The sequence below is a fragment of the Xiphophorus hellerii genome, chromosome 7 (assembly GCF_003331165.1).
Source record: "Xiphophorus hellerii strain 12219 chromosome 7, Xiphophorus_hellerii-4.1, whole genome shotgun sequence".
NCBI lineage: Eukaryota > Metazoa > Chordata > Actinopteri > Cyprinodontiformes > Poeciliidae > Xiphophorus > Xiphophorus hellerii.
This window is the reverse complement of record NC_045678.1, coordinates 11029393-11043612: the sequence shown is the minus strand read 5'-3', so window position 1 is coordinate 11043612 and position 14220 is coordinate 11029393. Positions and strand designations below refer to the sequence as shown.

At 39.8% G+C, this 14220-nt stretch overlaps 1 protein-coding gene across 12 annotated transcripts in view; it reads right to left on the bottom strand.

Annotated features, from left to right (window-relative positions):
- The window catches only part of lmo7a (LIM domain 7a), a 61084-nt gene extending 47232 nt beyond the window's left edge, over nt 1-13852 (bottom strand). For 4 of the 12 annotated variants that reach the window (XM_032568530.1, XM_032568531.1, XM_032568533.1 and 1 more), the window contains exons 1-3: nt 13190-13851; nt 3376-3446; nt 594-663 (exon numbers count right to left, since the gene is read on the bottom strand). In XM_032568530.1, coding sequence (XP_032424421.1) covers nt 594-663; nt 3376-3446; nt 13190-13261 — 213 coding nt within the window. In that variant the 5' untranslated portion in view covers nt 13262-13851. Of the gene's footprint in view, nt 1-593; nt 664-3375; nt 3447-13189 lie in introns of all 12 variants that reach the window. The other 8 variants (XM_032568526.1, XM_032568529.1, XM_032568537.1 and 5 more) reach the window with 5 other exon arrangements.
- Between the last annotated feature and the right edge of the window lie 368 nt (nt 13853-14220).

Genomic DNA, 14220 nt, shown 5'->3' with positions numbered 1-14220 from the left:
CCAAAATCTAGACTTTGGCTCAACTACAATTGCTGCAGTTGTTTATTTCTGCCAGAGGAAATTAATTCCATCCCACCATGGAAATGTTTTGTCTAACCAAGATGGAATAAGCCAGGACTTAGGCTGTTGCAACTACTGCTTTTTTTTTTTTTGATTGTCTTATCCTTTTCATCTTTTAATCTCTGTCTGTCATTAAAGAGTCTGGATGTTGCCAACATAAAGGGGACTCATCATAACCTATTTTCAGAATGAATCAGTACCAGGCTTCCTTTTTTGTAAATCCTACTATACAAGACTGTCTGACATAATTATAACACAATAGTTAAGTAAGGGATTTGCATCCTTTGAAGCAGCTCCTCATTCACCAAACTTACTGGACAACTATGAAGAAGCACATATCCAATTACCTTAACCTGTCAAACTTCATATTCCCTTTGCTTTAACTCACAACATCGAACATCAGGAGCATTACAAACATGAAGAATACGTGAGAAAATGATGTGGTGTAAGCTTAGAAATGCTTTCACTGATGGCTATATTGACATAATTTGAGAACACAATCCCAGACTAAACAAGAACAGAAGACAACTTACCAGTCCAGCAATAGGTGTAGGGAGCCTGTTGACCCTTTTGATGGTGCCAGGCTTGATCTTGTTTATCAGACTGTAAGCAGAGGAAAGAGACGCAGAACATCAGGGGAAATTAAAAGGTAAGTGAAAGCACCCGTTCATTGTTGCCTCAGCTACGAAGGAATGAGCAGGACTTGATGCACAGTCCTGGTGGTGTTGTGTGTTTACGACCTGGTTTAATGGTGGCCACCTGGCTTCAGTTTAGTAAATCACCGGTGCCGCGCCATGGTTTAAACAAAAATGGGCCCTTGTGCTTCCAAAAACATGCCCTCCACAGCAGAAGTAACCTCAAAACAAACTTGAACAACCACATTTAAAGTCGGAAAACAGGTATGGTTTTAGGTAGGGGATAATGGACTTGTGGTGCCGTTTAAACCACTTTGAAAGAAAGTTATAGAGTAAGAGTCAATATAAAACAAGATATATATAAAAAACAATTGCATGCAATGACAACCTTTGTAGTAAGGCTGTTTAAGAAGGTTTTTTACTCTGCTGCACAAATTGTTTTTCACAACAACAGCACAGAAACTAACCACAGATAATTTCACAGTCTCATCTGTACTTTTGTATATTTCCAGCACAATTTACTTCAGTAATTATCCATCTTCCGCATATATGAGATCAAGTTGCACATCTAACAGATCAGGAGGGGAAAGTCAAACATACCTTAGTCTTTATTATCCAGCTAAGATATTTATGAGATATACACTGAGAAATGGGCTGTTAATTGAAATAGGATGACAATTAACTTGATGCTCCCGGATGATCAAGAAGTGACTTCCTGATCAGAAACCTGTGAGTCTGTTTTCTGACAAAAGAACCCACCACATATAAGCACAGCCAGGACTCGAAGTTAACTATTTTTGCTAACAATGAGATGTTTAGTAATGAGGCCAAAGAAACACAAGAGACACAAAAGAAGCTATTCAAAAGGATTGATATTTTCCACAACATTTTGGGACATGTCTGTGATTAATGTGAGAGTCCAAGAGAGAATGACTTTTAGCAGATAATAAGAAGGCTGAACAGAAAATAGCAACATTCCTCAGAAGTCATTCTCTTGGGATGAGTTTCCAGAATGTGGAACCCCATTTCTTCTAGATGAGAACCGTGACCGAAGACCAAAAGGAACCGACTCTCTTTCTGAGCCGACTTACCCATGACTATTCCTGATAGTTGAAACATTTTTGTACATTATCTTATTTTAACCAAGTGTAACCACCAAACCTAGTTTATCTTAATCCAATTAGTATGATTGAGTATCGGTGTTTTGATCATTACTTTGGAGATAAATCAATCATTCGATGTCTTCAGGATAACACAGCAGTTGGAACCATAAAGCACAAAGAACTTAGCTAAAAAAGGCATATGTCTATATTTGTCTAATCTACATTTTTAGGCATGTACCAATGTACTTTAATTCAAGCAAAAGTTAGCTCTCAAGTCTTCTATTAAAACGATCCAAGTCAAAATATGTTATTTTTTCCCAAAAAATGCTAATCATACAGTCATTGCACAGTAAATATTTTGCACGGCTTCCACAACGACTAGTTATAGTGAAACAACTGCATAAATGAACTTAAAAAGTAAGTTGTGGGAATATTTTTGAAAACATGCAACTAAAGAAGCCATTGTTTTAAAGAAACTGAACTCCATATAAGATGAATCCATTTTCTGGCTGTAGGCGGATGGGATAGGCTGACAATAGACTTAAAGAAAGAGTGTGGAGGGGGAGTGGGGGTCGGGGGGCTGCACTTGGGTTCATGCTGGTCATTTAACAGCAAAACAATGGATTTTCATGAGATAAGACACATACTTAAGGTTGAGTAGGATATAATCATGTGAGAGCAACACTGGACATTCCTTTCTGGGCAAGAAACTGAGATATCTGCAACACAATGGGAGCAGGAGGGTTGGGTTTGTAGGTGAAGGTGATTTAATCTGCCTTCCTCTTCCTCGTGCTGAGAAAACACGGACAGCTTGATGACTGAAAAGAAAAAGAAACGAAAAAAAAACTGCAGACGGTGTTGTTCGTCAGAGTCAGGCCCCAATCAGCAGAGCGAGGCGGTTCTTCTTCTTCTTCTTCGAGCGGCTGCCGATAAAGGTTTGGACAACTCTGCACGGGCTGCTGCTAATTATCAGCCTCATGCTGATATGTGCAAATCCCATCGCAGTGTCCGTTAAGCAATTTGCACATATGCATGCTGCTTCATTATGCTCTGCCTTACAAATGTCCTGACTGACAAGAGTTATTGAGTTAACGCAAAAAAAGCAAATGTCGCAAAGACAGGACTCCTAAAACTGACTTGTTGGCTCATCCCAGATCCATTCGGGGAAATTAGAAAGCAGCATGCTTTGAACCTTCCTGTGGTCAAAACTGAAACTTTTTCATCCACTGCACAGCTTCTCATTACAGCGAGGACGGCACGCAGCCCAGTCCACAGATCCATAACATCTGTCCAACAGACAACACAACTGAAAGACATTGCTCTCCTATCCAGCAAGGCATGAGAGAAAGTCTGATCGTGATAGCATCAAATAACTACAAATAACTGCCTCCATTGTTCCGTCTGGACAACCCTGGCTCCGTTTATGCAAGCTAACAAACAAACAGTGGCCTGGCAGGGGGTCTGCCTGGGAAATATCAGCAACACTTACGTTGGGAGAGCAGACGTGGAGGAGAGCGGAGGGATTCCTTATGAATGAGTGGCCTAATAGAGGTGCCTGGGAAAAGAGGAGTACTTACTCACACAGCAGAACTCCATTCTCCAGGGCTGATCGGAAGTCGCCGTTCCCAAATTTTTTCTTGGTTGCTGCCTGGGGAGAGAGAAACAAAAAACAAAAAGAAAAAAGAAGCAAGAATACAAGAACAGTGAGCAAAAACAGCCAGCAAGGGTTGGGTAAGGAGAGGAGGAGGAGGTGGGGGTCTGGGGGGCAGAGTGTGATGAGGGGTGGGGAGCGTTGGAGAATAAAGGTAGGATGTTGAGAACAGTAGCAGAGGAAGTCAGAGGTATTTCCTTCTGAGTTCCTGCACTGTCTCTGAGGGCCAACGTTAAGTAAGGTCCTCCAGGTATTCCTCAGGGAGCTGGGGGGGTCCTGAGTGGGTGATTTCCTCTCACTTTAGTGCTGGAAGCTGCTGGGAAATGTGCGGGCTGTGTTAAAACTGTACTGGAGTCAGTCTGCAGAAGCCACAAGGCTGGAACACTGAAGGAACACAGCGGCTGTGTTACAGTCTCATGCTTTTCCCATGATCTCAAACCGCCGCTGCAGAAACACCAGGAACCATTATGTAAGCAAACACGGACACTGCATGCACGCCTGACATGCAGCCTTAAACACAAGAACATATGAAGTGGAGCAACTGAAAAAAACATGCAAGACTTCTACAGCGATTCGTGCATTTACTACATTTCCTGTGCAGCTTCTCCTTCATGCAGCATTTTTATGTGAAAAAAAAAGCACAATTATTTTTTTATGTTTTGCAACAAAGTGCATGATGTTAGCCACTCCCTGATTCCTGCAGTGTTTTGTTGGAATGCTTCCTGGTCTAATAAAGTCTAAATCTGGATCTCTTGAATACAAAGTGACTAAAAAACTGTATTTACTCAGCAGTCCTGCTCAATGCTTTCAATACAACACTGTGCTTCTAAAACAATGTTTGAATTTGCAAATAGATTGATAAATAAAAAGTGATAGTATTAATAGCTACATAAATAATGTCCATAAATATGTTGGGAACTTTAAAATGTAGGGTGAATCGACAAATTGGACCAGATTTACTTAATTTTGGGAGATCTGGGATCAGCCAATACTTACAAATAAAATCTGTCTCATGTGCCTCTGCAAAGTTCTGAAAATCAGTCACTCTCCCTCCTGACTTACTCTGACAAACATCAGGTCATATCTACACGTTTGTGGTTAAAATCTGGAGAAATAAAAAATCAATATCGGAATCACCAGGTAAAATTTTTTTTAAAGATCACTGATTGGCCAGAAAACTGCAATTGATGCACCCCTAATCGAAACATTAAAGTTTCATAACACTCATTTGAAATGGTGGAATTTTAATTCACAGAGATAATATGGACCAATATTCAATCTATTTTTATAACTACTTTCACAATGTTTGCTTTTATAGAAGAGTAAGTGTTAAAATGTCTTTTATTTGTGTCCTGTGTACCATGACAGGCAGACGGATTGACGGACAGAGTTCAATGCGGACTGATTCTAAAAAGTAGCTTCTGACTGCTTGTTGACTCCTCCATGCTTATAATGTGGCTTGACGTGTTTTACAGCTAAATTCAATCTTCCGCACTTCCTGTGATGTTCATGTTATTGCAAAAATACACATAGAGCCAGGGAAGTCAAGTGGACTCAGCTGTGTCCTGCAATGCTGTGAAATTGCAAAAATAAAGTGTGGGGTAGGGAAAGAAGGCTTCCCTTCTCTTCAAAACAACGCTGGCAGAGGAACTCAGTTTAACGATCCTGCTATTGGCTGAGCTAATGCTTCTACTTTGAATCCAAGAACTTCTTGCTCTTCTTGTTACAAATCATTTCTTAGTGTTGTTTGCACTATCCAGTCCTGTGACTGCTTAGTCGAAGAAACTATATGTGTTCACTTCATCCCTCCCTTTCCCTGCAAAGACTTTCCCGCCTGATGTGGGCCTGTGATTACCTCCCATGGTCAGTCAGGGGTGTAACACAGGTGTGCTGACGTCTACCCCCTTTCGTCCTATCGGTCAATTAGAAATAGAAAGGTTTTGATTTGTGATTTCTGTTTTTGTTTTAAACCAGAATTGCTAGGTGTAAAAACAAAGTGTTGCAAGAAAGCTCAAAAAGGATCAAAGCAAAATGCAACAACACTCTCTACTTAAATCAGTAAATAAATGTCCTTAAAAAAGTAGGTTTCAAGCATATTATAAAAGGGTGTTCTATATTACACTGTAAAAATAAGCAGGCTTGTTGGCATTTACAATTAAGGATTATGTAAATGTTTTAAAGCAAGCTTGAGACAAACTCTTGCAAAGTTAAGTACAGGACATAATTAGGGACAAGACAGGAAAAAGCGAAACAGTTAAAGGCGTTTAAACGTGACTATTATTATTTTCAAACAATTTGCGCTACACCTCAGAACACGCCCTGGGTAACCAGAGATGGCCACAGCCTCAAATGCTTATCATTCCAAGAGAATTAGACCATGCCAAGATACATGAACAAGAATAAAGTTCTCACACTTCCACTGCCTACTTCTGTGTCTTTGCACGATGGAATCGAGCTACATGGTAAGAAATACTTCAGCTCAGTCTGCTTCTTTCTTTATCATTCACAAAATTACTATCCAAACTAAACCCTCAGACAAGAAAAAAAAAAAGACAAACAGGAAGATGAGAGAGGCACGGAGAGCAGCCATTATTTTATAAGGAGTGAAAACAACCTTATGCAACTTGCAGCAGTCAGCCAGGCTGTGCATTTAGCATATGAAATCCTGACCCCTACTGTTCCACGGATGCGCGGGCAAGTTGTTGGGATTCACTTGCATGCAAATAAACAATAGAGAAGGAAACAGCTCAGTGTGAACCATTACATCTTTCATCCTCTTTCCACAGGGTGTTACTTTGATGTTGCTCTCCCCTCACATTTTCTAATCAAAAGTGACATCGGCTAATCTGATTGAAAGAGGACAATTAGGGTATTAGGTGTGGGAACCACCCTGGCACAAAGCTGGATGTGCTGTAACAGGAAACCAGTCTGCTCCACTATCATTAGAGATATTATCAACCATCAAGATCAACAGGTCTGATCTGGAACGGCAGACGGGCGCTCTGGTTTTATCAGAGACGAAACATAGGAGCAGAATCAACAACTGAGTTACGATGCAGAAAGCTCCAGAGGTATGGTTCCGGTTCACCATGGGTAAAGACAGATGTCCGAGCAAAACAATTGTGCCTCGCAAAAGTTTGTATATGCCTTCGTCTTTTCCCACATTTTATTATGTTCCAAATAACTGACTTTAATGCATTTTATTTGGTTTTAATGTGCCAGCCCAACACCAAGTGTTATGCAGTAGTGAAGGGAAAAAAGCCTTCCCTCTGTCCGTCCTTTGTCAAGAAACACATAGCAGCTTTGGGGGAACTGTAAAAGAAACCCACCATTGCTCAGGTGGCCAAATTTCTCAACAGGAAAACAATTGGTTATGAGCTTCTGAAATCTGCTGGACAAAAAGCCTAGAGAAATTCAGTTTGAATTGTGACACAAAAACAGTGATTAGATGGAAGAAGGCATTTGCCTCTTTGGTGAGACAAATTTTGGTGAGGATTCTTTAGTTGGGGGGGTCTGAAAATCCAGTCCTCATGGGTTTTGAGAGGATGATCTGCTCAAAATACTTGAATCGAATAATTAGGAATAAGCAGGAATATCTAGAACTTGAATTCAGGCTAAGTAAGTAATCCAGCCACTTCATTCAACTGCTTTGGACCAGTTGCATCTAAAAGTTCCAGGTCAGCAACCAGAAACTCACCCATATGTTGGAATGGCTTGGTTAGTCTCTGTCAACTCTCCATCATGATATGACTGAGCTAGAGCTATTTTGCTTTATTATTTATAGCCAAAAACTGCTTCTATAGACAGGCAACGCTGGTATACACGCACCCCAAAAGACTTGCAGTTGTAAATGCAGGGAAAAGGTGGAGTCTTTCTTTTTAAGGTATTTTGAAAACCACGCCTTCTTTTCCATCCACTTTACAATGATAAGCTATTTTGTTGTGATTGTAAGGATTTTACATAATAGACTGACACATAGTTCATTGTTGTAACATGACAACATGGAAAAAAGTTCAAGGCATATGAATACTTCTGCAAGGAACAGTAATTATTACAGCAGCAAACCAAACAGGGGGCCAGATAGTGCATGAAGAGTCTGAGGAGCCCATGTTTATTCACACAGGACACCAAGGCCAATCTGGTTACTGATGTAGCACTCAACCACTAATTGTTCCTGACATTCTTTGTGTCTCGAGCATAGAAGTATGGGTCAACAGAGGGAACATTTTTCCACATGCTTTGGGGTTTGAATTGAAAACAAAAATTCAGCTGTGGAATCCATTAATATCACCGCTGCTACAATGGAGCTACAACTGTTTAACACCAAAGTGAGTGGCTTCCTGTGCAAGGGCTTGTTTTCATGTTGATGATTCTGAACGCAATTACTAATTACTTCATGTCAAAAGTGTCAAAAGGGAACATTCAGGGTGACAAAAGGCCAGTCTAGAATCAAAATTTCTATGGTGGTAAACAACACAGCAACATCAGCTCCAGAGAGGAAGAGTTGTTTCCTCTCCAAGTTATTAATAATTTAATTCCCTAAACCCAGTAAAAAAAAAACGTCCACCGAGACGGATCAACTCGGACATCTTACTGTTTTGATTGATACTACCTTGTTCCAAATGCAGAGCCATTCAAAACATATTTTGTGATTTATTCGGGAAAATGTCCAGGAAACATTGCTTCGGAGGAGCTGTAAATTTCCTTTCCATTCAGTTTTCATGGGTAGTGACAGAAAGATTCGCGTGGGACGCCATTAAATCTGGTAGTACCTTTGTTTTCCCAATTCTAGGAATAGCAGCCAATAAAAATAAGTCCTTGTAACATTAAGAAGCAGAACGCTGGTTCTTGGGTAAGTCTCTCGTTTCCTGCATAATATGGACAGGAAGGAAACTTTATACAACTCAGAATTCTAGATCCACCAGCTTGTATTGCTCTTGAAAACCTACTCTATTCTTGACTATTTTGAGCATTTTTGAGAATAAAACAAACTAAAATTCTGCCCGAAGATCTGCCGTTTCTTACAGCTGCGAAGGGATTCATATGCCATGAGATTTTTAGTAAATTCTGCAAATACTATCTACTGTTTTTTGGGTTAATATTCTTTGATTTGAGTGTATTTTAATAATAATGTATTGCTATACAGGCCCACTCTATATTGTCACTGTTTCTCATGGAATGTTTTGATCATTACCTTAGATAGGAAATCAGATATTTTTTCTCAGCCAGCTCAACTGCCGGGTTCCCACCCACTGAGAACAACAGAAGACAATAGATGGATCCACTGACGGAGGGAAATCAATTTTCCCTTCATCTGTGAAGTATTTCCTTTGACACTGGCTGCAGGACAAAAACAAGTGCATCAGACTAATGTGTAGAAAATATTTTTTTTTTCTAATCAATTTCAGACTTTACAGATACATTTTAAAATGTGAAGGTATGAAATAATTTTTAATGACACTTATGAGAGTGTAGGGTGTGGTTCTGTAGTAGAACAGTTCTGCTCCACAACATTGTTTATTAAACATGCATAAAGGTTTTCTAATATTCATAAAATAAGTTTCCAATTTTTATTTTAAAGATCTTGCAGTACTCAGTATGATGTTTATTTTTTAATTTTATTTTTATAAAGGTTATTATGTATTTAAACTTGGGGTGCCTATATCTAAAAACATATACATATTAATATATTTTAAGTACTAAGCATTAGAATAACTCACTGCTAAATGCAGAAATTGAATGAAAAGTACTCTTATCAGTGTAGTGAAAAATCTGATTGTAACCTGACAAACTGATAAAACCGACATGCCGGACCATCTCTTTTGCATTTTCAACGTTCTGAATTGTGCTCCTGCTTTCACTTCAAACGAATTTAAAAATGTTTTACATCTTAAAATATTTACATCACAAAAACAGAAAATTTGGTCAAAAATTTGCACGTGTGTTCTTTTCCATGTTAGATTTTAAGATGGATTACATTTTCTATACATTTGCTGAGAAATCAGTGGTTGTGTGGGACAATCCAGTTTTCATCTTGATTGGTCCTGACCACTGATAGGAAAAAAATTAAAACTCTAATCTTCTTTAATGATCAGAGAAGTGTAGCTTATCAGCTAGCAGCTCGTGCAGTCGGCAACACCTTTCACTATAATGCAAGATGAATAAGACTCAAACATTAGTTTTAGTATCAGTGGAGTGATATAATACCTTCAGAAGATGCAGATTTAAGAAACTGTTGAGAAAAAAAAAATCTTATTTTCAAAAACAAGACAAATCGTAGCTGCGGTTCAGGCTCCAATAGAGTGTGAGAGAGCAAGACTTTTAGATGCTAGCAAGAAAGCTGATAAAGAGGTATAGCAAACTGCTTTATTTAATCCTTTGGAGCTCTGTCTGTCCAGGATATCTCAAGAGTTAAAGTAATGATCTATATTCTGTGGCGAATACACACGGGGACTGCTTATTATGTAATGCCAGCTGTGCTAGCCCTGCTAATAGCTAATATAAGATGCTAACACCAGTTTAAAAAGAAAGACAACTTCATAAAAATATAATTAAATTTAAAAATACAAATTTTCTATTTTACAAGTATCATTTCTTATTCTCACAGCACGTTGTCACCTCTTCTCATATAAACAAACAACCTCTCACTACAAGAGAGCTAGAAGAAAAAAACACATGGATGCTGATAATTACAGCTCTTAAAGAGAAATTTAACTAAGATAAAATTGGTATGAGCAGGTCAAAGTATAACATAAAATGGAGTTTGGCAATCTTAGTGCTTATACTAAAAAAATAAAATCCCTGAAAAAATAAACAACAAACAGAAGTAGAGTACACCTATCTCAATGAAAGGAGACTATTATTATCACTAATTGTCATTACAAGCAGCCATATGCTTGCTCTTCTGACCCATAAGTTGCACAAACACCACCACTTGTTCAGGGTCGTCATAACAGTTACACTCGAAGAGTTTTCTATTAAATTAACAAGAGCTTCCATTATTCTAACAAGCCCTGTGGTCGAAGAATCCCGTGCCCTGTGCTGACAGCCGACTGCCTCTGAGGGGGCCACGTTCACAGCCATGGCAGCAAATCCTGGAATGTGTCCATGTGACAGGCTCCAGACCATTTAGTCTCATTTTTTAACACCACCACCAACCTCGCAGTGCACACATGCCTCGGTTTAAAGCTCTGTGAAGTCAAGCAGCTTGTTAATCATTCAGAGGCACAATCCAACAGCAACAAAAACTTTCTCTTTGAGGGGGGAAAACAGCTCCTCTAGTGCCAGAGTATGGTTTGTTGTTGCTCTTTTATTTCCACTGTGCCAGCCCTCTCTCACATTCTTTTCATCCAGCAGCTCCATGGCCTTTACCTTCACCTTCTTGTACTGCAGCCTTCAGCTGAGCGCTGCGGCCCCCACCCCGGTCCCACCGGCAAAGCCACTACAATGGGCCAGTGTGTGAATGGGAGAGACGCTGATGTCACATTGAAAGCATTCAGATTCACCCCTTCATGAAATTAGAACAATATTTGTTTAATTACAGTCATGGAGCAGCTTCTTGTCGGTGCCGCCACGCTGGGAGGAGAATTTGCAAATTGAGGGGGGAAGAAAAATGGCTCCCTAATTAGATGATAAGAAAGAGTATGGCAAGAAGTTGGGTGGAAACTTTATGTAATGTGACATTTTAGATTTGTTAGCATTTTAGAGGGTATATGTCAAATTGTATTGACTGCATGAAATGGGAAGTGTGTTTTGACTATTAAGGTATTCCAAGGATTTAAACAGAACATTTTTTTTATCATACCATTTGTATGGTTTAGACACCATTTTCAGCCAAAGAAAGTGTTGGAGTGAATGGTCTTTTCCTAATCATAAGGAAAAAAGTCCACCTACTACACACTGCTGCTCAGCTGCCCTAGCACATTCTGTCTGTTTCACAAAATAGTCCCAGTTGCAATAAACATCCACAGTCATGGCTCTTACAAACCACTTCAAAAGCACACTTGACAAGCTAAGAGGACCATGTTAGCGAAAAAATTGACTGCAAGGTTTGCTGGATCAAATAATCCAACTGATCAACCAATAACATGAAAACTACTAAACCTTAGCCGTTCTTTATTTCGGTTATTTTCAGTGATCCTACAGCGCCAATTTCCTGAATTGATCATAAACAATTTGCATGACATGATGTGCAACTGCTTTAAGAATTTTTCCATCAATATTCCTCACACAAAAAAGGTGTGAGATCAAAACAGACCAAGAATATACCAAATTATTTGTTAACATCTCGGCAACTGGGACAAGCTGCACTTTTTCTTAATGCTTCTGTATCTTTTTCTGCTTGAAACTGGAACCCTGAAGCCCCAGGAGCTTAAAAACAGAGGAGCAGATGAGCAGGTTTTGACAAGATCTAAAGAAAGACAAGGCCTGCAATGAGGAATGAGTTCAACACAATGTAACCTTTTCTCTAAGAAGATAAGACATCCGTTCACTGAGAAAGTACTTTTGTTTTCCAGAAGCAAGATCTCACTGGTTAAATTGTACACCTGTTGAGAAGGAACAGCATGGACCTAGATATATGTTAAGACTTCTGAACTTTTAACATTAAATCTCACTAAAAGACACTGAAACACTTTACAAGAAGCCAGTTTCCACCATACGCGTGCCTCTGGCTAAATGTGAACCCATGTTAGGTGAAATGCACGCTGCAATCCTGCTGGCTGCTTTAATAACAGCCATCAGGCCTTCTGCATTGTTGTGTCTGGTGTCACTTATCGTCCTCGTGACAATACCCTAAAGATTTTCTATGGGATTTAGGTCAGGAGAATTTGTTGGCCAGTAAGGAGCAGTCACCATTGTCATTAAAGCAGATATTGGTCGTCTTGGAAGCCTGGCCGGTGAAAAGTGCCATCACTTTATGGCGATGACAAGCTTCATCATCGCCATAAAGCTTGTCAGTAGACAAACAACTGGAGATTGTCTGGCTGTCCAAACCATCACTGAAAGTGGAAGCTTCACCCTTAACCTCATGCAACGTAGGTATTTTGCCTCTCCACTCTTTCTCCTCCACACCCTAGAACCTTGACTTCCACATGAAATGCATACTTTACTTTCATCTGAGAGAGGACTTTTAGACCGTCGAGCAATAGTCCAGTCCTTTTAATCTCCAGGCAGGGTAAGACACGTCTACTATTGTCTTTGATTACAAAGACTTAACACAACAAATGCAACAGTTGTATCCCAAAGTTCTTCATTTGTGTATGGAGGCTCTTGAAGCCCTGACTCCACAGCTGCACCTTTTTTTTTAAACCACACTTTTTTTCTTCCACTGCATTTTCCATTAGCATGTTTGGATACAGGACTCTTAACAGGCAGCTTCTTCTTTTGGGGCTCACCATCACTGCCAAGTAGTTCATGTTAAACCAATGGTTTTCTTCAGAATTGTATGTCATAATAATATGTAATTTCTGTTATGTAATATTCATTATGACACGATCTTGTGCAAAGACTTTTATGGCTGTCATTAACTATAAGCCTAAATCGTCAAAAAAAAAAAAAAAAAAAGAATAGCAGTAAATGCATGAAATATATCATAATGAATATAAATTACTTTGACTTTTTGAGTAGAATTACTGAAACAAATGAGCTTTCCAGAATAGTATCACTAATACATCGGAGCATAAAAGCGTCTAGTGTTAGAACATCCTCAGTACAACAATTCTCAGGTGGCTTTGACTTACCTCGATCCATCTTTGCGCCTCTAAGTATGCTTCCTCACTGCTGACGGAGGACTGCTCACGCCACTCCATCATTTAGACTTATCACTCCAGGTTATGAGATGCAATCACAACTATCGCCTTTAAAAGTCTTCCCGTGGACAGCCAGAAATACAGGTGACCTCGTGATCACACCTCTTGTTCAGCAAAAAAAAAAAAAAAAAAAGTTTCCTATTGTTCTTTTGCAGCAGGGTGGATGCAAGGTGGAACAGGAGGTTAGAACATTCCGTCTGCATCACCCTGCCGCTGCAGCAGCTTTACCTGTCCTTTCATCCGACACACCTGTGGCTCGCTTCTTTTCTTCAAAGCGCCGATCAAAAGAGTCCTCAAAGTCTTCCTGAGCTCGACTTCGTCAGCTCACAGAGTTTAGGGCATTTAGAGCTGCAGACCTGCAGCAGGGAGGGGGCAGCTGAGAGGCAAGGTCCGGGGAGTATCTACCCGTGCCCCTGCGGCTTCCAGGTAAACACGAAAGCCCGATTTCACCCCAAGAAAGACCGTCAGAGGAGGGGGGCTTCGACACAAAACACGCAAAAGATCAGAGGTGCGGAAGTTTCCTCTTCCTCAAGCGAGGAGGAAGAAGGAGAAAATAGACTTCTCGGGCAAAAATCGTTGAAAAGAAAATTGTACAAGCTGTAGACTGATGGCCCTCGAAGAAAATACCAAAAAAAAAAAAAAAAAAAAGTTTGAACACCTGGGAAAACTGACAGCCATCGGATCTCTCCATCGACATCCAAGCGACGTGCGCTTTTACAGCGCCACTCAGTGGAGGAAATTGAGTATTACAGGATCTGAAAACTAATCCATCGCTTTCAAAGAACGGACAGGTCTGTCATTTTCACCGTAGGTACACTTCAACTGAGGCAGAATAAAAATAATAATGTTCATTCTTTTGCATGAAGTAAGTATTTCATACAATAGAAAACAATGTGGTAGCGAATCCTTTGCTCCCAATTAGACAGGTCAGACGTTTCCTGTAGTTCTTGACCGGATTTGCA